The sequence below is a fragment of the Gopherus flavomarginatus genome, chromosome 1 (genome assembly GCF_025201925.1).
Source record: "Gopherus flavomarginatus isolate rGopFla2 chromosome 1, rGopFla2.mat.asm, whole genome shotgun sequence".
In the NCBI taxonomy this organism is placed as follows: domain Eukaryota; kingdom Metazoa; phylum Chordata; order Testudines; family Testudinidae; genus Gopherus; species Gopherus flavomarginatus.
In genome coordinates this window covers 190,236,287-190,262,682 of record NC_066617.1, presented here as the reverse complement: position 1 = coordinate 190,262,682, position 26,396 = coordinate 190,236,287, and the positions used below count along the sequence as shown (strand labels likewise).

Genomic DNA, 26,396 nt, shown 5'->3' with positions numbered 1-26,396 from the left:
CACAATACTGGTATTTTTTTCCTCAAAGCTTCAACTCTTGGATTCATGTGAGAACACCAGCTTTCTTTAAACAAAGTTTAAACCTCACCTTTTCAAAGAAAAGGTTGAGTATGTGACCTCTAATGTTTCAATAAACAGAAGGCAAATAAAAATAAACCAATATTTTTAAACTTATAAGTTTTAAGACAACTATAACTGGGAGCCTAAATTGTGATTTCTGAATGCATCAGTACCTATGAAGAGCAGATCTGCAGTGCACAGGACAGAATGCACAACGCCTCGCACAGACATTTGTGAAATAATCACATTCTCCTAGTCACCACACCAGACCCCTATTTATCTTTTCAACAATCTTAAGACCTTCCCCTATCACAGTAAGCTAGAATTTTGCTATTGAATTTAACAGGAGATTTAACTTCAGGAATAGGACTTAATTTATTGCAAGCTTTGCTATACTAACAAGTTCTCCAAATTCTGGAACATGAGCAAGTGCCGGGATTTGGAGTGCTCATATAATGCAACAATTTAGCTGAATTTTGCTTGGCCATGGCATGGCACAGCTGTTTTGGAGCCCCATTTATTTTTTAGCTAAATAAGATATGACTTAAAGCAAGTTTTAGTATAAACTGGTTCCAGCTTCCCAAGGTTAAAAATACATTATTTTGAAACATAACCAATTACCAACATTTATATTATCAGAAACTAAGAATGTGAACTAGCATTAAGAAACTGGGGTTTGCTGCTCAGAATGGAACTCTTCATATGGGAATATTGAAAGTATTCAGTTTCTATTCTACGAACAAACATAGGGAGAAGAGAGAGAGAGAAGACCCATGCCTTTTTCCAAAAATAAAAAAAAGAGGGAGTGTACTCCCAATTACTGAGTACTATTCAGTAGCTAAACATGCAACTGTATTCTTTTTTCAGCTTCACAGCTATAAATCACTGAGACCACAGTCTTTTTTAAAAAGTCGCAAAGGTAGTGATGAAGAAAGCTACACACTTCTTAAGCAATCAGACACTTTCACTTCTACTATATGCAAAAAAAAAAAAAACCAAACCAAAATACTGCAGTTAATGCTGCTATTGCATCAACAGTCTTTCATGATTAACCCTACTTCACTCTTTTTTACCTAGAGATTTGAAGGCTATAATAAATAAGCACTAACTGAATCAGATTAAAATCTACCACACGTTATTCATATAAACCTCTGAAAGCAGATGTATGGTAATCAGTTGTCACTCAATGAGCATTTTAACAAAAAATTCACTCAGTTCAATATTTCATACCATTAAGAGAGTGGCTGCTTTATTTTTAAGTACACCAAATACCACTTTAACAGAAATAGTGATATTTTATAACAAATAAAGAAAAAAGAACTGTCTGGCCTAAACATTTCCAATTCATTTTGGAATTTATTGCTGTTACAATAACTTTTCTGCACTATAGACATTGGTACTACTGTACCACCTTCCTAATAACGTGGCTATTATTCACATTGTGATGCTGGAATAATATCCTTTAATATAAAGTTAGGGATAGGTTCTGCAGGATGTTAAGTGCCCTCAACTCACAGAACAAGGAACAGAGGCCATTCTCAAAGTGTCTGGTGCAGTAGCTTAGTTTTGAAAAACCTCTACTTTTTTTAAAAACAAAAATGTACAAGTTTCATTTTCAAGAAAAGACATGGCTTGCTTTCATTTAAACCTCTCCCTGCACTGATATCCATATACCGCATAACTGTGCTTCGTTAGAGCAGAACAGAAAATGAAACTAACTAGCGTAGCCCAACCCTACAAACATTCAACTTCTCACTATTGAGTAGTAATAAAACTATGATAAGCAATTCCAGCTAAGTCAGAAGAACTCCTCACCATAAGAGGTTTATGACCTGTAATAAGTTAAGTATTACTACATAACTACTACAAAATTACTACAAAAAGTAAACAAAAGTAGATTAGTCTCCATTTCTTCCATGATAGACAAGAACTGAATATCCAGTGTTTTTTTAAAGGCAGGAAATTTTCAATAAACACAAACCCCTGCCCTTTCAGGTTCATTATATATTACACAAAAGCTCAGATGTCACTCCCACACACACACACACACACACACACACACCCCGTTGCAGATCACCTTTAATGGTCCAAGATATACTGATATTTAGGAGCACTTAAAATAATGTGTTTTTGAAAGTATGTTTTAACCTTTTAATGCAAAGTTGTATAATTCTTTTATAAACCTAAATAAATGTTATTTAATATAGCCATATATATTTTTGTTTTGTTTTTAACAACATAAATCAAGCCATTTTGGAGCTAAACCTGTTTTTAATTCTCTGTATATTAGTTAAAAGACACCGTGTGTGTGTATTTTGAACTTGGACTTGATCCAAAAGCTCTTCAAGTGAGGTCTTTGAGGCAGGAACTCTCTTTGTTTTGGGCTTGAACAATGCCTAGTACAATGGGGTCCTGCATCAAGACTCTGGCTCCTAGATGCTACCACAACATAAATAATACATCATAAAGTCACTGAGGGCATTCCCATTGAGTTCAATGATGTTTAGATTAGGTCCTGAAATTCATTTAATAGTAAAGTCATAACATGGTCCACTGACTTAATAAATATAAATCCCCATTTCACAAAGGTTGTAAAAGACAGATTAAAAAAATGTCCATAAAATCCAGGAAATATTCAATAACTTATTAGGCTGGGGGAATGAGGAGACGGGCAAAAGATATTTGGTATTGATTAGACTTTCATAAAATTGAGTTTTACCTGCTCTTGTAGTATTAAATAATTAGAAGGGTCTGTGTTCAAGCAGAAGTTACAGATAGTAAGGCTTTACACACACATACGTATTTTAAAAATAGTCAACACACAACACAATACACAGCATTCCCTCCAGACACGCTTTTACGATGAACCCACTACAAATATTTTGAATATCTGAAGCTGATGCCGGCACACAGTGAACTAACTGGTAGCAATAGCAAGAGTTCAAGATCATGTTCACAATACCATTATTTCAGTGGTTGTTGGTCTTAAAACCATGAATTGTGGAAAAAGTGGTACAACATTTCCTAAATATTTTTTACAGAGTAAACCACATGATAGGAAAATGGTCCTTCAGATAATCTCCCCTCCCTTTCATGACTGCATGGACCACTTCTTTCCCCCTCTCCCATTTGTAACAGCATAATATTATCATGACAACTGCAGCAACTGTTCATGGAAAGGTAACATTAGGGAGTAACATTTCAGCTGTTATTCAATGCAGTTTAGCAGCAGAAAACAGGAAGAGTCAGAATCACATGACCAGTCAACTTTCCACAGGCTACCAGCAAACCTCAAACCGAAAGTTTGGAAAGGAGCATTTAAAGGAAACACATTTTAACCTATGGAAGATGCTAAAAGAAAAAAAGCAAATTGTCTTTTTCCTAGCAAAGTGCTATATATCATTTACAAAGCCAGTGCTACATATCCTTAATACAGCATACTTCTAAAAGATGAGATGAACTGCCACCTCTAATTTTATTCTATTATGATCACAACTACACTGGTAAAATTCAGATAGTTCAGTGGGAATGATAACAGTCATGGGAACTGCAGCATAAATAAAACATAAGCTTGTTTTAAAAACTTCACACAATAACCACCATACAATCCTTCTCTGATTGGCACACAAAACAGGATAACCATTGCAAATTGGTACCATGTGTTGGCTGTTCAGAGGCCAGTGTAAAATGAATTAGTGTTCTAAAGTCATTTCTTATTAGACAGGAGGTCAGCTATAGCTTACACTTCAGTGGAGTTAAGTGACACAATGGTGACGACGTATATGATCTGTGTACACTATTGCTTCTCAAACTGTGCATTTGAGTTTTGGTGGTGTACACTGTGTCCAAGGGACTGGAGGCTCTCCACAGCAAGAGTGACAGAGTACAACTGTGTTCCTTTGAAAAGACAACTTGAAGACACATATACCAAACTGAACAGCCAACTGTGCAGAATCAAACAATTTTTTTTTTAACCTTCTCAACAAGAAACCTGATCAAAATCAACATTTTACTGGAAGGAAAAGAGGATAAGAGTCAGATAGGAGCCAAAAGTTAACCAAATATTGGGAATACCTCTGGACCAAAAAAAGCAGCTACCACCCTATTAACCTTTATTAAAATACCTGTATATAAACGTGGACATTACAGATGACCCCATAAATACTAAATGTTACAGATTCCCAAGTTGGACATAGCAACAAGACTGATAATGTGATCCTGGTTATTCTTTGATTCAAGAAATAGAGAGCAAATCTTGAGTAACACAAAAGTCAAGATGCTCAGTAAACACGAAGGAAATAAAGATCCAATTTTAAACAGACACAGATTCTCTGACTGAGTAAGGAAAACAATATTAGGCCTTGTCTATACTAGAAAAGATTTGCCAGAGTAACTGTCTACCCTAGTGCTTCTGCCAACATAGCTATGGTGGTAAGGGGTAAGTTTTTTTCACATTCCTAGAATGACAGTTATGCCAGCAAAACTTAAGCGCAGATCAGGCTCCTAGTCTGAGTGAACCAAGATTTAAAGCTAATTATACAGCACTGTACCAAAATAAACCTGTATTTTAAAGTACTGTATTACAAAAGCTGCTAAATACTTCCTGAGTAACAGAAAAGGATCCTGATTAATTAGTTTCTGAAAACCACTGTTATGATGAGTAAGGGTATTCTGCTGACTCAAAGTCATCTCTTGGAAAGCTAATAATACATTTGTAGTTTCTCTGCATTAACAGAGGATCATCATAAGAGACTTTCAGTCCTTGCCCACAAACACAAAAAACAAAAACAAACAAAAGCACTCTCTACTCTGCTCCCCCAATAAAACAAACTCCCAACATGTTTAGCACCAATTCAGCTAAACCAGTAGGAATTTTTGTAAATTCTCCCAGTTTAGATAAGGTATTAGTGCACTTTAATCTTTTACATAATTTGCTAGTATACTTTCTATAACGTATTATTTGTCTTATTATTTATTTAAATCTGTCAGCACGTAAACTCTTGATTGTATCCATTAGGATTTGGAGCTGTCACTTGGAAGACAAAATTTACAACCTGAACTAAAGGTTTTTTCACATACATTTCAGGGGAAATAATTTATAGAAAATGTAGTACAAGGGAGATTTTTCATGTTACATATAGCTGATAAATATTGCTGGATATTAAAACTAAAGTAATTTTAGACTAATATGCTTTTGCATCAGTTTTTTGGGTTGAAAAATTAATGAACTCTGAATCCTCTGAACTGCAGAGGTTTAATATTTACTCAGATGATACAATGCAAACAGTTTTACTGTACACTCTTTGGAGCGGTGTAAATAATAAACTACCAGCAGTAGCAAAATTTAGTAATAGAGTTCTTGGTAATTCAACTTTTTTTTTTTCCCAGGCTGAATCATTAGTTGAAATTTAATCACAACCAACTACTTCCAAATTTAACTTCCAAAAGGGAAAGAGAAAGGAATCCTCAGCTACAGACTATTGCCCACTGGTCCGACAGTCATATCTAGGTCTACAGTAGAAACTCTCCAGTGACACAGTTGCAGTGCTTCAGCACAGACATTAAGGTCTGGTCTATGGGAGAGGGCGGGGATCCATCTAAGTTATTTGCGTAGCTGAAGAAGTTGAAGTACCTTAGTTCGACTTACCTGGCCGTCCTCACGGCGCTTAGTCGACCACCGTGGCTTCCCCATCGACTATGCTTACTCCTCCTGCTGAGGAGGAGTACAAGCGTCGATTCGGGCATCGATTACTACCCACCGATCTGGCGGGTAGTGTAGACATGGCCTTTCTACACAAACAGAAGGGGTTCTTCAATCAGTGTAGTAAATCCACCTCTCTGAGATGTGGTAGGTAGGGTCAACAGAATTCCTCCATCAACCAAAGGATGACTACACTGGGACTGGGACTGGGACTGACTTTACTAACCCTCTCAGAAGTGTGAATTTTTCACAACCCCGAGTGATGTAGCCAGGTTGACTTAACTTTCTAGAATAGACCAGCTCCATGATTGTTTTGATTACTTGTCAGACATAAATGACAGAAAGAACTGTAAGCATGCAGACCTACCAGATGTTACACGTCTATAATCCAAGCTCCAGTACAATAATTAAAGGCTATTCAAGTACATCTCACCAATAATGGCATTTTAAGTCAATTTATTGGTCACAAAAGATGTCATAATTGCAGTAGAAGAAAACGAAGTTCTCTACTATTCACAAAACACAGGCACTGGTAGCAAGACTTTGCAAGAGTAGCTTGCTAGCTTGATATTGAACACTTCAGGAATGAGAAGATAAATTTAGTCCATGTCCATTCAGCCTTTCCCCTCCCTGCTGAAACTGCGAGAAAAAAAAAAAAGTGCAAACTATTGCTAATTGTGACAGCAATCTTTAGAAGTTGGCACATCTCTTGAAGGCTTATGTAAACTAGAAAGCAGTACTACTTTAATGATACCAATATAGAAAAAACAGCACAACTCCACAGTAAGGACAGTTATACTGCTGTAGTTATTCCCATATGGGAAGGTGAGAATAACTATACCAGTACACACTTTTATACTTGTATAGCCACATCCATACCTGAGTTTTACTGGTACGACAATTTTGGTTAAATACATCGCCCACCCACCCCCACACAGTTACACTGATAAGAGAAAGTGCAGACAGCCTTAAGACTATGTCTACATGAGCATTTTTGTCAGTAAAACTTTTGCTGGTCAGGGGTATGATAAAAACCACACCCCCGACCAACGTAAGTTTGAGTGACAGAAGCGCCAATGTGGATAGCACTATATTGGCAGGAGATGCTCTCCCACCAACATAGCTACTGCCGCTCGTTGGGCGTGGTTTATTATGCCGATGGGAGAGCTCTCTTCTGTCACTACACTGGGGACCTTACAACAGCACAGATGCAGTGGTACAGCTGTGCTGCTGCAAGGTCTGTAGTGGAGACTGTCATCAACGCATTTCATGTTAGCCAACGAACAGCAACAGATAGTACCGATTTGCAGCAGTGACAGAGTTGAAAGGTTCCACATCACCAATAGCTGCTTAAATCCAACTGGAAAAATGCAATTGACAAAATCATTACATATACAATCTTCAATTTTAATAAGACCTCCATACATATTTTACAATCGTTATATTACTCCATTGTTATATGCTTAGAATAGCTTCCACTTTAAATATCCAATGATATCAGTATTTGTATTTTACATTTAACTAAGACTTTTCACTCCATATTTTATATGTACAGCATAGCACCTTTCTCCTCAGAGAATTACAAGGAACATTATAAAATATGGGTACTATCCTCTAATCCTTAGTCATGTGAATTTTTTTTCCTTAGGTAAGTATCCCATGAGTTCAACAGGCCTGCTCATGAGGGAGTTTGAAGACCGGGCCCTGCATACCTGTACCATCACTGAAGTACAGCCACCTTTGAAGTGAATAGAAGCAACATGAACTTGCACTCCAGAGCACACTGCACAATGATGGGGGGGATGTGATTTTACTAGAGGCTCAGCACACAATACTATTCTTTTACATAGGTACCACACGTTATTTAGGAACCTCTACTCATCACATCTGAGCACAGCCTGAGAGAATCTGCACATTTTAACTACATCTACATAAAGAAATTCAGACGTTACAATTGCGACAGTCCCCTCTCCACTTCTCCTCAGGCATGACAAATGGCACCTTGGTTACTATAAAAGCATGCTCCAACTAGACTGATCCACTCACTGAAATGTATTGATTTCACAACCTTACATAGACAAACAGATTTTGTTCATAACTTTCATGCTCAATCAAGATACAGATGGAAAACACTCCTGAACTATAAAGGCCTGGGGAGAGCTGCTCTAAAGATTTTCTCAGGGAAGGACTGGACGGAAGAGAGGGAAACGCTGATTTATTTATTTTTGGGGGAGGGGAGGGGATGGTGCGTAGGGGAGGGCACAGAGAAAGGGGCTGTGGAGGCGGGAGGGGCGAGTTGTTTACAAGGGGTGAATGGCTACACCCCACATATGTCCTGGTGAGAGAGAGAAATTCATGGGGCGGGGCTGATAGGACCTAATGGAGAAGAGACATCATGGGATACTGTATCTACAACGCTCACAGCAGCCACTGCCACAGCCCCCAGCCCGCACCCCGGGTGCCCACCACCCCCAGCCCAGCCCGCACCGCCGCCGCCGCCGCCCAGCTGGCTCCCTGCTAAGGTCACAGCGCGGAGCGGCCGGGAGAACCCCGCCGCCGGCCCGGCGTTCGGGCTCCAAAGCCGGGGCCCTCGCGTAGCCCAGCGGGCGCAGGAGGGCTCCGCCGGCGGCGCGGGCTGGGCCGCGGGTGCCCGGTCCGTACCTTCTGGGACTTGCTCTGCTGCAGCACGTTCTGCTCCACGGTCATGGCCCCGGCCCGGCGCCGCTGGCCGCGTCCCCCCGGCGCAGTGCAGCAGCAGCAGGAGGCGGCGGCGACGCGGGCAGCGGAGAGGCAGGTGCCAGGCCCGGAGTCCAGGAGGACTCAGGACGGGGAAGCCCGACTCGGCGCAACGCGGACGTACCGCCCAGCGGAGCTGGAGCCCTGGGGGGGGGGGGAGAGAGAGCGCGAGAGCGGTGAGCTCAGGCCCGGGTACCGCCTGCCACCCAGCCCAGCCCGGCCCGGGCCCTGGAATGTGCCGCCAGCTCCGCCCCCGGCTCACAGCCCGGCCCGGCCAGCACCACAGCCAACCAGCGGCAGCTCTGTCCCACCACGGCCCTGCCCCGCCCCGCCCCGCCTCCGCTCCTCCTCTCCCTCCCTCGGCTGCCGCCACCGCCACCGCCCTCATCGCTCCGCGCTCCGCGCTCTCCCTAGCCAGTCACCAGCGGCCTTGTCTTCCCTCCGCCCCGCGCCTCGTTTGCCTGGCCGCTGCTCACTAGTAGTACGGCTCTCCTCTGCCTCCTCTCCGCCTCGTGCTACTGCCCTCCCTCCTCACTCCCTTCCTAGTTCTTTACAACAGCAGCAACTTCTTCACAACCCTGGCCTCCCTTCCCACTCTGATCCCGCCTTCTCTTGCTCCCACCTAATCACTAGTGATCATATGTCTTTTTGTATTGTCATAGTGCCTGGGAACAACAGTTTGTGGATCAGGACTATATTATCCTAGATACTGTACAAGCACAATATAGTGTACACCCTCCCCAGGCTAATACCTCTCCTCTCCCCCTCTAATCACTAATGTTCTTACATTCTGCCTTCTCCCTGTCTTAGTCACTAGTGTTACACCCTTCTTCACTTCCAATTCCTCTTCGTACTTACTCAGCCTAAGAGGAGCAACAGGACTTCCGCTCTCTCCCCTCACTATCCAGTCACCAATGTCAATGTCCTCCTCACCCATCTCTTCCAGGGCAGCAACTGAGCTTTTACCTAATCATTAGTGTTACTACCCATCCTCTCCAGCTGCTGCTGCAGAAGAGGAGGAATTCCTACCCAATCATTCCAGTAACCTTCCTTCCCTTCTTCCACTAGCGCTATTGGCCTCCCTTTTACTCTTCAGCAGCAACAGTTTAGCTTCAACCAACTCCCTATTCATAGGCCTAGTCCACACTACACAGTCAGGTCCACAGATTATGTTGACCTATTATATCAATGTACACATTATAGCCATGTCCACCTATGTAAATGAGGCAGTGTCTATGTCCATACTGTATTAACCTACATTAGCTGTTGGCTATCTTGTTGATTTCAGGGCTCCACCATGGAGCTGTGAAATTGAGAAGAAAAGGGGGCAGCTAGAGCTTCTAGCAGGAGGCTCCCTGTTCCCAGCTCAGACAGCCCAGAAGCCAGGTGGCTCCTGGCTGGAAGCTGCACAGAGCTGAGAACCCTGGCTCTCAGCCTCCCAAACTGTCCCTCTTCAGTCAGTGGAGGCACTCCTGGTGGGGACAGTCACTGCTAACAGAAGGAGAGCAGTGGAGACATGTGATTCCTCCTCCTATCTAGCAGCAATAGAAGCTTATCTCTCCCTTCCACACCCAGGCATTAATGTTATTTCATCCCTCCATTCTCTCAGGTCATGCTTGGCAACTTCTGAAGCAGTCATCTTGTTCTCTAGAATCTCTACTTTAATTAGAAAAAAGTCTTCCCACATATGGTTGCAGACAAAATCGTAAAAAACATGAAACAAATGTAGTCAACTTAGTATCTGCCTGCATCTGCAGAAAGCCTGAAACAACAGCCCAGAGATGTGAAGCACTCCATTTTTCTCCTTGCGTTGTTAAATCATCATCCTGGGGCTTTTGAGTTAAATCTCAACATTTTTAACAATTTCACTGCTAAAAAATCATATAAGAAAGGAGAGGGAGGATCACAGATATGAAACATGTACTGTGACTGTCTTTTCATTTTGGTGTCATAATTGGAGGGATACCACCTTTGGAGCAAAGAAACAAGTGGGAGAGAACAGAGTTCTTAGTAAGCTGTCAGTCTATCTGCGGAGTGCAGTGAAGCATCCAAGCGCTACCTAGCCAATGTGCCTTCCCAACCCTGGAGAGCAGTAGGGACAGGATCTGCTCTGACAGGGGATGTGGAAACAGGTATGCTCTAATGGCAGCTGTTCCTGCCTCTTCCAGATTCTCTGTGCAGACTCAAGCAGTCAGCACTGCATTAGTCATATTTGGGTCAAGTTTTCTTCACGATCATGAGGGCTAGAAACAATTTGTTTAAAATGAAAGCTGAGATTCTCACTTCATCATGTGATGCTGGGTTCTGTCGCCCAAGACACATGCTTTTTTGTGTCTATGGTGTATCTGAAACCTATCAAGAGAGAGTCAGGTCCAGCTGAGCCCATTTGATCATATCTTGAATGTCTGCAAAATACACTATGAGCAGTGCCTCATTTTGGCATTTCAAACAATAATGCCGTCAAGGGTAAATGCAGGTGAGCTGAGTTTACCTACTTCTCATTTGGGAATATGGAGTTTATGTTAGTTTACCCACATTTTTTTTTTAAATCACTATACCACTGATCTCAAGTGAGCCGAGTTTGCAGGAGAAGCACAGGATTGCCAACCACAAGAATTCAAAAATTGTAAGTTAGCTCCCAAAAATAATGAGATTTTAACAAATGAATTAGAGCTTCTTTTTATTTGCCTTCTGATTGTTCAGCCTTTAGGGTTCACAATTTCAAGTATTCTCTGCAACTGGAAGAACTAGAAACTTACTTTGTTAAAAATAAAAGCTGAGTTGCTGATATAAAAACGACCCCAAAAGTTGAGGCTTTAAGAAAAATATCAAATAACATGAAACTCATGATAAATTCACAAGAGAAGGCAGCACTAACATCACTAGAGTTTTTCCCCCAATTCAATCCTTGTTACATCCTCACAGGCTCACCTCCCACCCTACACAGTCATTCAAATTATTATCGCCCTCCTCCTCTTCCTGTTCATCTTTTACCCCAGCCTCACACTCAAACTCATAGTTCTAATACCTTATGTGAGTATATGTGTATGGCTTATTTAAATATATATCCTGAAGCTGGACAGAAGAGAGCTGGGGAAAGTTCTAAGCAAAAGCTTGGCTGTGAAGAGGAGAGAGTATTTTTAGGGAAAATAGAATTTTCCATAATCTAACAAAATTCTTAAATCAGTGTTAGAAGAAAGTGATTCTTTTTGTGATTCTCTACTTTGTCATAAGGCTTTGGGTTTTCATTTAAACTGTAAACTCATTGGAGTAGGGATAATGTTACTGTATATCTGCTCCATGGCCAGAACATCAGTATCAGTGACAAAGCAAGCTTCGCCCACCTCACTGAGCAAGTGTAGGCCCAGTTATTTTCTTTAGCATTTGATTATTTCAGTCCAATATTTTTGCTTGTTTTTTTTCTTTCCTTATTTTATGTTAGCTTTTGTGGGGGTAGTTTTGCAATTTGTTAACATTTGGTCTTCTAAGATTTGCTGATCAGAGACATAGTAGTAGCAGTTTAAAACGTTTTGGCCATCATTGCAGGTGGCCTAGGCAATTTATATGTTTTTAAAATAAAATTTAACAAAGAATTTACTGTAGAATAGGCAGCAAATACTGAGATTTGACAGTGATCCAAAGGTGCCTTTTCAGGGTTAAGAGCCGTGATTCAGACTCCACGCTCAGTCAAGGGTTGGCGCCACATGAGTAGTAGTACTTTGTTTCTTTATAAAAAATTTCTGTTGTATTGTTGTGCCCCAAAGACAAGACCAGGCTCTTTGTCCTTCAATTCAGTACATAGTTTCCTCATAAATCCATGTGCTTAAGTATATTGGGCTGTCATATATTATTTTTAATATATTTTAACAGCTTTCTTCTAAACCACACTTGTATATTGTATTGGTGTATGGTGTTATGAACATAATTTTCAATCATGTATATGTACAATGTAAACATTTTTTAAAAATTAAAATGATAATTTAATAGTTTTCAAACATCTAAACGTATGAGTCTGCCATCTCACCCTGCTCTAGGGCCCCTGCTCCTGTATATTGTGTAATCTGTCTGCCAAGCTGCCTCAACCACCTGATACGCAGCTGCCACTACCCAAACAGCATAATACCCCTCTACCCACAAACATACACAGGAGCACAGCTGTCCCTATGCAAACCACATACCAAAATGCTTTCCTTACACACCATCAAAGCAGGAATGGGCCCCCAAAGAAAATGTTTTAAATAAACTTCAATTTGTGCCCCGTTTTAATGCATGAGCAAGATAACCTAAACTCACATTTTGTAAAATAATTTAAAAATTACAAATCATTTCTATACAGAGTGGTAATGATAATTTTTATATACACCTGACTAATACACTCCTGAAATAGGGATTTATAATTGAAATGCTGACAGTCTGCATCATAGCAATGCAAATTATGATTCTGTAATGCATATGGCACTGCTGAAAAACAGATGGAACTGAATTTGTGTGTGATTTACAACAAATGTTCTATATTAAGTACATTTAATGCAAGATTGGAATTTACACTTAATTAGAGAACAACAGGAATTACATCTGGTAATCTTTTACTAAGAATTTTCTTTATAATATTGCTTTTTAAGCAGGACTCCCTAACAAAAACAAAACCAGTGTATGAACTCTCCCTGCTAGTCTGCAGTGATCATTTAGCTCGCACAATCCCAGTGTTGTGACTTGTAGCTGACCTTATTGATGTAAGTGCACAGAAAGAGAAGTAAACAAAGATAATTGTTCATTTCTGATTCACAGGAAACAAATAGGACGGCAGCAGCAGCATCACATTTGCTTACTAGTCTGAGCAACCACAAACATATTTCTCTTAATGCTTACATTGCCTGCATGCATAGGAGATCAACTGAATGTCAGTGGGAGTTAGGTATCTAACTGTCATTTGTACTCTTGAAAATTTCCACATAAATTGTCATTGTTAAGAGTTTAAAATCTTACACAATACAGTCCATAGCTATCTATGACACCTCTGCCTGGAGCCTCATCTGTATCCTTACCTCAGACAACTCAAAAACACCAACACCCTAGCATAGGTTTCCTTATATACAATAGCCATCTCCAACAAAAACTTCCTGTGCTAAACAATTCACTTCAATGCTCCCTGAAATTTCCAACAGGATTGTTTCAACCCTTAGTTAAACACAGTCTCTACAGAGTAACCTACTTTAACTGTTTCTTTATTTAGGTGGTCTAATGGTTAAAGCAGGGGAATGCAAGTTACAGCTTTTGGGTCTCTGTTTCTGAGTTTTTAATTTGTTGTATGACCTTGAGCAATCAATTTTTTAACTAAATAATCAAAACGTAGAATAACAAGAACAATCCCTGCAATTGAGATGATCTAGCCTATGTAAATGACTGCATCCCACTTTATCATATAAATCCACCAATTCACTGTAGCAATGCCTGATTTTCAGAGGAGCTGAGCACACATATATCAAGTTCACTTTAATGAAAGTTACAAGTGTTCAGTAATTCTGCGAATCTGGACTGCTGTCATCTAAGTTTATATAACCTTATATTTTGTTTGCTTTCATAGAAATGTAGGGCTGGAGGGGGCCTAAGGAAGTCATTGAATCCACCTCATACATGCATTGAGGCAGGATTAGACTATCCCTGACAGATGACTAACCTGTTCTTAAAACTTTAAGTGACAGGGATTCCACAAGGTCCTCTGTTAACCTGTTCCAGTGTCTCAGTATGCCTATAGTTAGAAAGCTTTTTTCTATTTTCTAACATAAATTTTCCTTCCAGGCAGGGATAGCTCAATGGTTTGAGTACTAGCCTGCTAAATCACAGGTTGTGAGTTCAATTCTTGAGGGGGCTATTTAGGGATCAGGGCAAAAATCTGTCTGGTAATTGGTCCTGCTTTGGGCAGGGGGTTGGGCTAGATGACCTTCTGATATTCTATTCCTTGAAGCAAACTAAGCTCATTACTTCTTGTCTCACTCTCAGTGGACACAGAGACCAGTTGATCACCAGCCTCCTTATAACAACCTTTTACATATAAAGTGTAGTGCCCCAAACTTGACCACACTTTCACATTGATGAGATATTTTCATTGAGCTGTCCACATTGACACCCAAGCCCTTTTCTGAGTGGTTAGGTTACAGTTCATTTAGAGCTCAGCAAAGTGTACGAGCCATTCACAATAGTCCTTCAAATGTGCATTACCTGGCATTTGCCAACAGTAGAGCTGGTTGCAAAATTTCCAACTGAATTTCTTTCAATCAGAAAATTCCAGTTCATGAAAAGCAAAACTTGTTATGGAAATCTGTTGCTTTTTACAATATTTCATTTCAAGGGGAAAAAAATTGAAAAGGATTTTGATGAAGTTGAAATATTTTGTGTTGATATTTTTAGAATGAAATGTTTCAAAACAACTTTTGATTCATTGAAAATGAATTTTTTTTGGTGAGAATTTTGTTTTGTGGGAAATGTTCAGCTTTTGCTGTTTGTAATAGAATTTTTCAAAAATCACAAAATTTTCTGTGACATGGAAAATTCAGTTCCTACCCAACTCTAGTCAACAGTGAATTTCATCTGTCACTGATCTTCCCAATCTTCTCTTAATTTCTGTTGAATCAAATAGAACAGCCTACAGTATCCCCTAACCAAGTCTGTCATACATGCAGGATCAAGGCCTCTTCCTTAATTAAATTATGAATGGCAACTGCTTCATTAGCCAATAACTTACATTTGACAGCATGGATGGATAAATGAGGTCACTATCCACTAACATCTCTCTTGAGATAAGATTCCAAATAAGACCAGTAGGACTAGTTTTAAATGTCACTATTATTTGTATTACCGTAATGCCTAGGAGTCCTGGTTATGGTCCAAGATCCCACTGTGCTAGGCATTGTGCAAACAGCCATTTTCTCTGCTTGTGACACATCCTTAATTAAAGTCTCTCATAGTCCACCATGACAAGGATTGAGGAACTAAGTCCTTGCTCCCATATAACATCATTATTAACAGGTTTCACTGTATTCAGTTCATAATAACATTGCAAGGCAGAGTTACCAGCCTGTCTCAAGTGTCTCTGCAGCAGAATGGTGTTAAATTTTGTCTTTTTTATATTAGCTGTTGTATGTTGCAGAACTTGATAAGTGTTATTCCCCAAGAAAAAGAGAAAAAAGTTAAAATCTTAAAACCTCAAGACAAAAGGTAAAAGTCAAATAAACCCACTGTGTCTGATTTAGCTTAACATCCAATTAGTGAGCACTCAAGCTGGGGCTAGTGATTGGTGTTGATTGCACCACATGCAAGGGGCATATGCATTTCAATTTTCCTGATAAACTATCTTCAACCCTCCCACAGCCAGGCATGGAAACACCTGTCATTTTTCTGTACAAACTGTAGAGTAGTGGTTATGGTTTTCTACTAAGCTTACAATTTAAAAAAAAAAAATGATAATAGGACTTGAACATATTAATGTATGTATAGGTTCAGGCCCATGCTATAATGTATCCTTGGCATGTATACTGAAAAGTATTCTAATATAAAATCTTTGTTTCTGGAATAACAAAAAATGTTTTCCCCATTTTTCAGCTCATGATTTGAGATAGCTCCACAGGATTAATTGACAGATGCAACAAGAATGTTGTGAGTCAGTAGGTATCTTAGGAAAAGAAAACCCTTTAATTTCCATTTTTCTGTTACGATTTTAACTGATAAGGCTGCCTCACTCAGATTTTACAGCAAAAATATGAATTAGTTACAGATCACTTTCATATCTCTGATTTGACATCTCTGATCTAAGTAGTTTGTGCCCATCTCCTGCTTTGGGTGAACAAATCTGCATTTTAGTTTAAAATTGAATAAAGAGGAAAATATAAAATGATTGAAATTGGGTTGGTCAAGTTACTCAAGGAAAAAACAGTTGAATGTTCTACTGTAAAAACCATATATTGCTCTTGATCCATGCACAGAACTCCTGTAGACAGCAATGTTATTGATGTCAACGAGCGTTCTGTGCATTGACATAGGGCAGTATCTGACTGAATGTACAGCTGCATTCTCCATGAACACACCACACACAGTATTTGACCCTAAGTGTACAGTGGGAGTCACAAGATCTATTATTTAAATTGTAATGACATTTCTATCCACAGTGGAATTGAATACTCCAAATGAAAACAAAATAGTTTAATATGCAAGACACTTAAAGCTGATCTTGTTGACAAACTTAACAATGACTCTTCCTCATCAAGTAAGATATATAAAAAGAAAGCCACCTAATAGTAATCTCAGATTACTGCACTACTACAGTATCAGATGTAGTGGAAGCAAGGCATTTAAATGTTAAAACATGAACAGCTGAGGTGAAATATAAGACAAAGTGTGACACATTAAATAAACTGGAGCCCAATGAGATGAGATCAAAGTGTGTTGTGAGTCATATTGCTTGACAAATAATCTTCACTGGCATTTGCTACTCAGTAGGGACCTTTCATTGATGTTCTTTGGGACTTTAGTAATCTGTTTGGAAGAACATTCCACAGGATGTCTTCAAAGGTTTTATTTATCCAAAGGGCACTATTACACATTTGATAGTTGCCATGGAAAGCCATTCTAGAGGCAAACTTTGGTAGTACCAAATTCACCATTTAATTTCAAAGTCAACATTTATGAAGAGATGTCACAGATTGTTACAGTATCTGAGTTACAGTAGATAGGGCACTACTATGACACCATAATTGTGAAGGTCACTATGCAGTGAAGCCATTGGTGGGGTCAAGGATTCATTGACTTAAAATGGGATCAGTACTGAAGGTGCAGTGCTAGCCAAAAATTTCAAGGGGGCTAGGTTCATTGGTTTGTGAGGTATTAGTCTTGTGGCATTCTCTCTACACTGGCAACGGGATCTAGTGTCATCAACTACCATGTAATTCTCATTAAGACATGTACAGCTAATATGACCCTGTCTCTTCGAACAAGTTCAATATACCACATAGCTCAGACACTATTCCAAGGAGTCAGTGAGGCAGCCAGGCAGAATATACACAGTAAAAATACCTAGCGCAAGTCAGTAAGGGAGAAATTTATTGGGGAAAATGACAGAGGTGGGAGACAACAAAACTTCACAAAATAAACAATTCATCAATTAGTTTTCCAAATAAGCACTAAAACAGAGGAGCAACTTACAAATTACTGGCTGGTCATTTTTACAGATTCCTGAGGCCTCTTAAGGTGAGTTTAGTAATCTAACTAGAGAATTAATGCACAGCTCTCAATTCTGAGTGCTTTACTTTTCTTGTTAGCCAAACACTGGCAGATAGGTGGCTGACGGGTGTTTTCAGTAGATGATGAAGTGTCTTGCATATTAACAGTAAACTTTTAGCTTCCCTTTAACACATCTTACTTGGGAATCCTCCACCCTCAAGCATATGGATAAAAGGAACTCAGAGTGGGTTTTTGTCCTGAGTGGCTTGGTGCCATAGTAGAGGAGAAAGAAGAAAAACTGTCATAGTTCCAGGAAGTGTATAGATGGATCAGAAGTCTAGGTTCAAGTTCCTCTCATTCAAAAGGTGTCTCTAGCCCTTCCCGTTATGCCAATCTCTGGTACTTTACTGGTGGGATTGAGTGGAGGTCCAGTTTTGGATCTGGAGGATATACCAGAGTCTCCTGATTTGGAGCCTTTGTTGCATACGCCACAGGGATCATCTTTAGTACAGTCTGGGATTGGTTTGAAGGATTGCCTAGACAACTTTTTGGGGAAAAAGAGAGCTTCAACTCCTTCTGGCTCCACTACGAATATCTTCTTTAAGCCTCTCAGGGTTTCTCTACACTAGGGTGACCAGATGTCCCAATTTTATAGGGACAGTCTCTATATTTGGGGCTTTTTTTTTTTTAAAATATAGATGCCTATTATCTCCCGCCCCCTGTCCCAATTTTTCACACTTGCTGTCTGGTCACCCTGCTCTACATTGCAGCTGGGAACAAGCATCCCAGCCCAGGCTGACAGACATGCTCTAGCTAGTACACTAAAAATAACAGTGTGGACATTGCAGCTGAGGCAGCCGTTCAGGCTCTCAAGCCCACCTGATTCCCTGAGTTTGAGCTTTGGATGGATGGCTAGCCTGAGTCTTCAGGAGAGCCACAACATCCACACTGTTGCTTTTGGTGTGCTAGTTCGAGATGTTAGCATGAATCTGTGTGCTGAGTAACTATAAGAAGCCATCTGAAAAGCCTGCTCCATTAGCTCATTCTTCTGCCTCTCCCAAAAGAACTAGAGTGCAATCACTGTTTTCTATAGCTACTTTGTTACAGATCCTGCTCTCCTCTCTTTCTCACCCCACTACTCTCCCAAGTCAGTATCCACAATGATGACATATCTGAATCACATGGAAAGAGCAAATGGGTGACATCACCTAATCTACTGCTACTGTTCAGAAGGTGGCAACAGCTTCTGCTTTAGATGATACCATCAAGTCTGCATTAGTGTCATCATGACCCATCTAGAAATTTTTTGTAAGCACTGAAACTGTAGGAAGCGGTATATAATGCTAAACTGCATAACTAATTCTCTGAGTCTGAGCTGAAAATGAGGTATTAACATACAATTATACAAATACTCCACCAACCAAAAGCAGCTTGCATAATATCTGACCTTCCTAACCTTGGATTTCATATTTTCCCATGAGGAAGGCTGCAGCAAATCAGTGAATTTTGCAATTAATGGAGTTTATAGCAGCTAAAGTTATGTTTTTTTCTTTTCATCTTACATTTTACTTTTTAATGTTTAAATGTATAAGAGCAAGAATATAGTTGTTAGTGGATACCAATAAAAATATGTATTTAATATATTTAAAGTTGACTGGCTGGTACCCCTCTGATACTTCAATTCTGTTGTTATTCTGATGGTTAGATGGAAAGGCATTTGAATTGTTTAGATTATTAGAAGTTACTGAAAATTGCTATTTTTCTTTTAACCTTTTTATGTATGCACACATTCTATTGTAGTTGGGTTGTGTAGCTGTTTGAATAAAATGTATTTTCCATAATTACAGACAGTTTTGCAAAACAAAATTTTTGCAGCGTTTAGTGGCTCCGAGTAAAGGTACAATATGTTGTACTCTACTTTGACAAGGAGAATATTTGTAATAGCCCTTTGCTCTAGCTGTTTTTAATTGGGGAATTGAATTACAGGAAGACGGTTTGATTTCTACACATACATGATTTCTCACCTCCAATGCTTTGGAGACTCAGAATGAAGCAGTGGAGTAACTGCTTCTAAAGGCAGTGATCTTAAAAAAAAATTATGTATAACATTGGACATCGGTGGTGATGTCATTTTTAAATAACTTTTGGCTGTCTTCAGTACCATACATGATAAATAATTTTAGTTGATTCCTTACCTCTAACCTCTGTTTGACTCTGTTCCAAGACAGTAAGCATTTTGGGTCAAGTCCTGCTTTAACATTTTCTTATATATACATATTATATCCAATTTTAAATTAGTTTATATATACTTATAGCTTATACTGGCCTGGGTCTGTCAGTGGGGTGCAGGAATCTGGTCCTATTGGTATCCAGCGGGGGTGGGCGGGCTTTGCCCGCCCACTTCTAAAGGACCTCCCCCCAGCCTAAAGGGAAGACCCACAGGTCTGGGACACCAAGTAATTATGTGGGACAGCTAATGAAAAAACAGGATCGGGAGTGAGGTCATAGGGCTAAACAAAGGGAACCTGAAGGGGACACCGAGCAGAGAACCCCGGACAACGCCCACTGCTCCTCAAAGGCATCAAGGGAGCCAGTGGACGCCGCCCAGAGGAACTCTGCCCAGATGCGTGAACAGACGGAGGAACGGAAATAGGCCCTACAGTTGCAGGTAATCCCGTCGGCCAACCTCCTCTCCCTGGTGTTGTAGATGGCCAGTTTGGCCAGAATCAAGAGGAGGTTGAGAAGGAGATCCTGCGACTTTGTAGGGCCATGGATGGGGAGCGTGTAGATAAAAAGTTGAGGGGAAAAGTGCAGCCAAAAATGAAAGAAAATATTCAAGAGGAGCCGGAACAGGGGCTGCAACCTGGCGCACTCCAAATAAATGTGCGCCAAGGTCTCCTTCTCGCCACAGAAAGGGCAGGTGCTAGGAACAGGGGTGAACCGTGCTAAGTACACGCCCGTGCTCACGGCCCTGTGAAGGAGCCATCAACTGATATCCCCGGCGGGCCTCGGGACCAGGGCAGAGTATAAGCTGGCCCACCGGGGCTTCTCACCTTCGAGAGGTGGCAGGAGGTCCCGCCATTTGGTATCGAGGCAAGACGCAAGGGTGAGGTAGTGAAGGGTGTGGAGCACAAACGTGTACAGATGTTTCCGTGGCGCAGTCTGGAACAGAACAGGCTGCAGATCGTGCAGCCGGCTGGCAGTGTAAGGGTGAGGGGGCTGATTGGGTCCATGGGGCAGGGGCCCGATAAAAATGTCCACGGGGCCTGGGGTGGAGGGTGGGCGGGGCATGCCCTCTCGCAGGACCCAGTCGAGGTAAACAGGCAGTAAAGCGGCCTTCACCTCTTGAAGTATGCGCTGGGGAGTACGAGGTCTGGAGAGCCCCATGCGCTGAGCGAGCGTCAGGGGATCCAGCCACTCTTCCCGGTCTTAGTCCAGGAGGTCTCCGACCCTGGTGACTCCTGCCAAGGCCAGCCTCTGGCGCACCGTGGGGGACTCCGTCACCTGCACACGAAGCTGGGGATTGTGTAGCAGGGGCTCCGCGAGGAGGTCGGCCCCCACGGTGGCTGCCATGGACCTGGTCGTTGAAAAGAGCTTCCAGGTATGGAGGAGGTCTTGGTAGAAGACCGGCAGCCCAGAGAGGTCTCGCGGAAGACCTCTCGGATGGAGGTAAAAGAGCTGCCGGTTGTATCGGAGCCATCGGAAGCGGCGGAGGAAGCATGCGCCAATACGCTCCACGCCGGACTACCTGCACCGTACAGGAGCCTCTGCAGGGCCTGGAGGCGGAAGACATGGACCTGAGTGCATAAGCACTTCAGGCCCTGCCCCCGCCCCTCCTCCAGGGGCAGGTGGAGGACCCCTGCAGAGACCCAGTGCGTCCCTGGCCAAAAGAACTCCAGAATCGCCGTCCGGAGGTTGGCCAGGAAATCCGGGGCTGGGACCAGGGTGTTGAGCCGGTACCAGAGCATGGACAGGACCAGTTGATTAAGCTCCAGTGCCCTCCCACGAAGGGAGAGGCACCAGAGTAGTCCTGTCCATTTCTGGAGCCGCTCCGTCACCCTGTCCTGCAAACCTTGCCAGTTCTCCGGCAGAGATGGATGCGTGGCAGAAAAGTAAATGCCGAGATAGAGCAGCGGACCCGCACTCCACCGGATGGCCTGAAGCGTGGGTGGGAGGGAGCTCGCCTGCCACCCGTCCCCAACCACCAGGCCAGACCTCTTAACCCAGTTGACCCGGGTGGAGGAGGCCGCTGAGTACACAGCCTGGCAAGCCTCCACCCGCGCCAAGTCACCTGGGTCCTGGACCATGAGGAGCACATCGTCAGCGTACGCTGACAGGACCAGCCGCAGCTCCAGCTCCTGAAGCACCAACCCCGTCAACCTCTTGCAGAGGAGACAGAGGAAGGGCTCGATCGCCAGAGCGTACAGCTGGCCCGAGAGGGGGCACCCCTGCCGCACTCCCCGCCTGAAGCTGACCGGCTCGGTAAGGGTCCAGTTGAGCCTGACCAGACACTCCGCAGAAGCGTACAGCACCTGGAGAAAATCCACAAATAGGGGTCCGAAGCCGAATGCTCGCAGAGTGCCCAGGAGATACCCGTGATCCACCCTGTCGAAAGCCTTCTCCTGATCCAGGGACAAGAGGGCGAATGACAGACCATCTCTACACCCTAATTCCAGAAGGTCCCGGACCAGATACAAGTTATCAAAGATGGTGCGGCCCGGGACGGTGTAGGTCTGGTCTGGATGGACCACGTCCACCAGCACGGACCCTAGCCGCATCGAGATGGCCTTCGCAACGATTTTGTAGTCCGTGCTGAGGAGCGAGACGGGAAGCCAATTCCTTAAGTCGCAGAGGTTCCCCCTCTTCGGCAATAAGGTGAGCACAGCTCGCCTGCACGAGAGAGGGAGGACCCCACTCTGCAAAGACTCGGCCCAGACGGTGACCAGGTCTGGGCCGAGGACGTCCCAGAACACACGGTAGAACTCCACGGTCAGCCTGTCCAACCCCGAAGATTTATTGGTGGGCATGTGATGGAGGGCTTCTGAGAACTCGGCCAGGGTGAGAGGCAGCTCTAGCCGGTCCCGGTCGCCCGTGCTGACCGTCGGAAGTCCGTCCCAGAGCACTCTGTAAGCGTTAGGATCGGTCGGATCCGGGGAGAAAAGAGTTGCGTAGAAGGCCCTGGCCCTCTCTCACATCTCCGCCAGATCCGTGAGGGGGGTGCCGTCCTCCGCCAGGAGGCAGGTGATGTGCTTCTTGGCCCCGCTCCTTTTCTCCAGGGCATAGAAGAAGCGGGAGCCGCGATCCATCTCCCGAAGGAGGTGGATGTGGGATCGAACAAAAGCACCCCGGGCCCGATGGTCTTCGAGGGCCCGGAGCTCCTCCCACTTCTCCTTGCATGCTCTGCAGACAGATGGATCCTCGGGGCTGGCTGCCAGACACCTCTCCAGCTCCAAGACCTCCCTCTCCAACTGCCCTATCGCCACATCCCTCCATCGGCTGGCGCCCCGGGTGTAGTCACGGCAGAAGAGCTGGGTGCGCACCTTCCCCAGATCCCACCACAGCCGCGCCGAGGAAAAGGCGCGCCTCTGCCCTCCCCAGGCCAGCCAGAACTCCCGGAAGGACGCCACGAAGCCCGCATCCTCCAGCAAACTATTATTAAAGTGCCAATAGGCTGGCCCCGGCCTCTCCGCGCAGAGAGAGGCCGTCACGGTGGCAAGGCGGTGATCCGAAAAGGGGCCTGGCCGAACGCTGGAGGAGTGGGCCCGTGAAAGGTGGAAACCTGACAAATAAATATGGTCCAGCCGGGAGTGGCGTGGCCGATGGGCCTCCACCTGGACAAAGATGAAAGTCAAGACGTCGTCTAGGTGGTGGTCGCGCCAGACGTCCACCAGGGAGTGGCGTTCAACGATCTCCCGGAGGACGTCCACGGCGGCCGGGCACTGCTCGGTCCCCGAGCGGTCCCATTCCTCGAGGGTGGTGTTAAAGTCCCCTCCCAGGACCAGGCACTCACGAGGATCCAGGGAGCCGAGGAAGGCGGAAGCCTGCTGAAAAAAATGCAACCTCTCCGGGCCCGATGTCGGGGCATAAACATTGACAAGATTAACCACAAGCCCCTCCATGTGGACCCGGAGGTGCAGCAGGTGACCCGGCACAGCCTCGGTGATCCCCAGCACCTCGGGCCGTAGGTCTGGGGAGAACAGGGTCGCTACTCCAGCCGCGCAAACCAAGAAGTGGCTAAAGTATGCCCCGTCCCCTCACTCCAGCCGCCAGCTAGCTTCAGCGGCCGGATCTGTATGGGTCTCCTGCAGGAAAACCACAGAGTACTCCCCCTCCCGAAGGAAGGAGAGCACCTGGCTCCTGTGGAGACCCATCCTACAGCCCCAGGTGTTTAAAGTGGCAAGGATGATCGGCGCCATGAGGAGGGCTGGGGGGGATCCTCGCCGGCAGACACGCCCACGGCCTCCGGCAGGCCGCGCAGCAATCCGTGACATATCCCGTGGGTGAGTAAAGAGTCACAGAAGACATGGACCCGCCGGTAGGCCGCGGCAGCCTGCTTCCCGGTCCTCTTACCCTCCCCCATGAGGGCCCTCGCGGCCCGGAGGACCTGATGGAAATCCCCCCACCGCCGGAGGGCAAGCTGGACTTTGTTACGGGAGCCACGGACGTCCTCAAGGAACTCCCGCAGCTCCTCCCTCAGCGCATGGGGGGGGCGGGGTCACTGATCGATGACTGTGCCCCAGTGGGGCCCCTATCACAGCCCCGTGGCCCACCAAGGCGGGTAGGCAGGGGGCAGACCCCCAACGTGGTGTCCGATGGGCTGACGCCACGCAACCCGCCCCGCTCCCCGGTGCAACAAGGGGCGGCGGAAGGAGAACAGCAGCCCCTGGTGGGTCAGGACAAGGAAAAACCACCGAAGCCACTCCCTGGAGGGTATTCCCAGGGGCAGCACTGGCATCACAGGAGGTGGGGGGGACAAGGACAGGGCTAACAGGAGTCGGGCAGGGATCAGGGAGAGAATCCGGGAAGGGGGTAGAGGCAGGATCCTGAGCCTCTATAGTTGAGCCGCTGGACAGTGGCTCCTCCTGGCCAGGCTCAGGGATCTGGGAAGTGGGAAGGGGACCCCTAACGATGCCGGGCTCAGCCACTGTGGCACGTGCCGCAGCCTTGGCATCCGGAGACAGATGTTCTTCAATGGGGTCCCTGCCTAGGAAGGAGGGCGGGTCCTCCACACCCAAGAGGGACACCCCCTGGAAAGCAGGTCTCGGCAGCGGGGCACTGATCGTCGCCCCAATGGGCTCGGCGGCCATCAACAGGGTGCCATCCACAGCCGGCTTGATGGAATAATCCAGGGGACCCTCAGAGGTGGGAGCAGAAGCAGCGGGTAGGGGAAGGGGACTCGGGGACAGGGGGACCGGGGTGAGGTTTCCCAGATCGAGGCCAGCTAGCAGAGGGTCGTCCTCCCCCTGCGTGACTGGGGTCAGACCCAGGGCCTCGATCTCCTCATAGATGGAAGGGAGATCACCATCCACCACCCCAGAGCCCTCCCTGCCAGCACCCGGGGCAATACCCACCGAGGCGCTCGCAGAGGCGTCGAGTGGGAAGGGGGCGAGAGAGGGTCCCTCGGGGGGCATCCACAGGAAGGGAACCTGGAGGAGGGGTGGTATTACCTTCTGGTGCTGCCACGGCGTCCCCAGCCGGCACCAGAAAACGGGAGTCATCAGGGGGCAAGGCGGAAGGCTCGTCATTGGTGCTCCCCTTCCTGCTCTTCCGGGGGGCCTCCGAATCTGAAGGATGTAACGAGGCTTGAGCCTTCCGCTTGCCCCGCTTCTCCTGCACTAAAGACCAGCCCTCCATGGCATCATCCGGGGGCTGGCTAACAGGAGTCGGTTCGGGGGGCAAGGGCAATGGCTCAGGGACTCGGGGAGGCAGTGGTGGGACAGCAGAAACCGGGGAGGATTCCCCCTGGGACGAGCCCTCTCCCATGTCTGGCGCTATCTCCGCCACACCCTCCTCCACAGTGGTGGACCGAGAAGGAGGAGGAGGGGCAGCTTTGGGTGCCGGGCAGCCAGCGGTACCGGCGATGACAGGGCCAGCGCCTTGCCGGGGCTCAGGGGTCCCAGATGCTCCTCCATGCTGAGCCAAGAGGCAGTCCCTCCGGACATGCCCCATCGCCCGGCAGAGGTAGCACAGGGCCTCCCCTGTTGCATAATGCACCCGGTAATGGGCTCCCTGGTAGGGGACCAGAAAGGACCCCTCGAGCGCCTCTCCGCCATGCGCCGGCGGCGGCAGTTGAAGCTGCACTTGCCGGTGGAACGAGAGAACATGACGGAGGGCGGGGTCCTTGCAGCCCAAGGGGAGAGGACTGATGATGGATATGGGGCGTCCCAGGGCAGAAAGGGCAGGTAGCAGGGCGGCATTGGGCAGGAAGGAAGGGACAGAGGTCAGGATTAAGCGGACCCCCAGGTCTTCCAACAGCTCCAGGGGGACGAACACGCCCCCCACAGCCAGGCCCATCTCTACCGCCTCCTGGGAGGCGGCCTCCGATGCCAGGAAGAAGACCACCTTCCCGTACATTTTGGAGGCCGCCACGATGGCCGTGGGCCCCACCACCCTTGCCAACACCTGCACGTAGGTCTCCACGTGGGGCGAGGCGGGCACCAGGAGGCAACGGACGCCGTGCTCCCTG

At 45.3% G+C, this 26,396-nt stretch overlaps 1 protein-coding gene across 5 annotated transcripts in view; it reads right to left on the bottom strand.

Moving 5' to 3' along the window:
• Positions 1-8,644, bottom strand: part of USP25 (ubiquitin specific peptidase 25) — a 143,362-nt gene extending 134,718 nt beyond the window's left edge. For 4 of the 5 annotated variants that reach the window (XM_050956976.1, XM_050956992.1, XM_050957001.1 and 1 more), the window contains exon 1: positions 8,423-8,644. In XM_050956976.1, the coding sequence (XP_050812933.1) occupies positions 8,423-8,467 (45 nt within the window). In that variant the 5' untranslated portion in view covers positions 8,468-8,644. Of the gene's footprint in view, positions 1-5,707; positions 5,806-8,422 lie in introns of those variants that run through there. The other variant, XM_050956984.1, reaches the window with a different exon arrangement.
• Between the last annotated feature and the right edge of the window lie 17,752 nt (positions 8,645-26,396).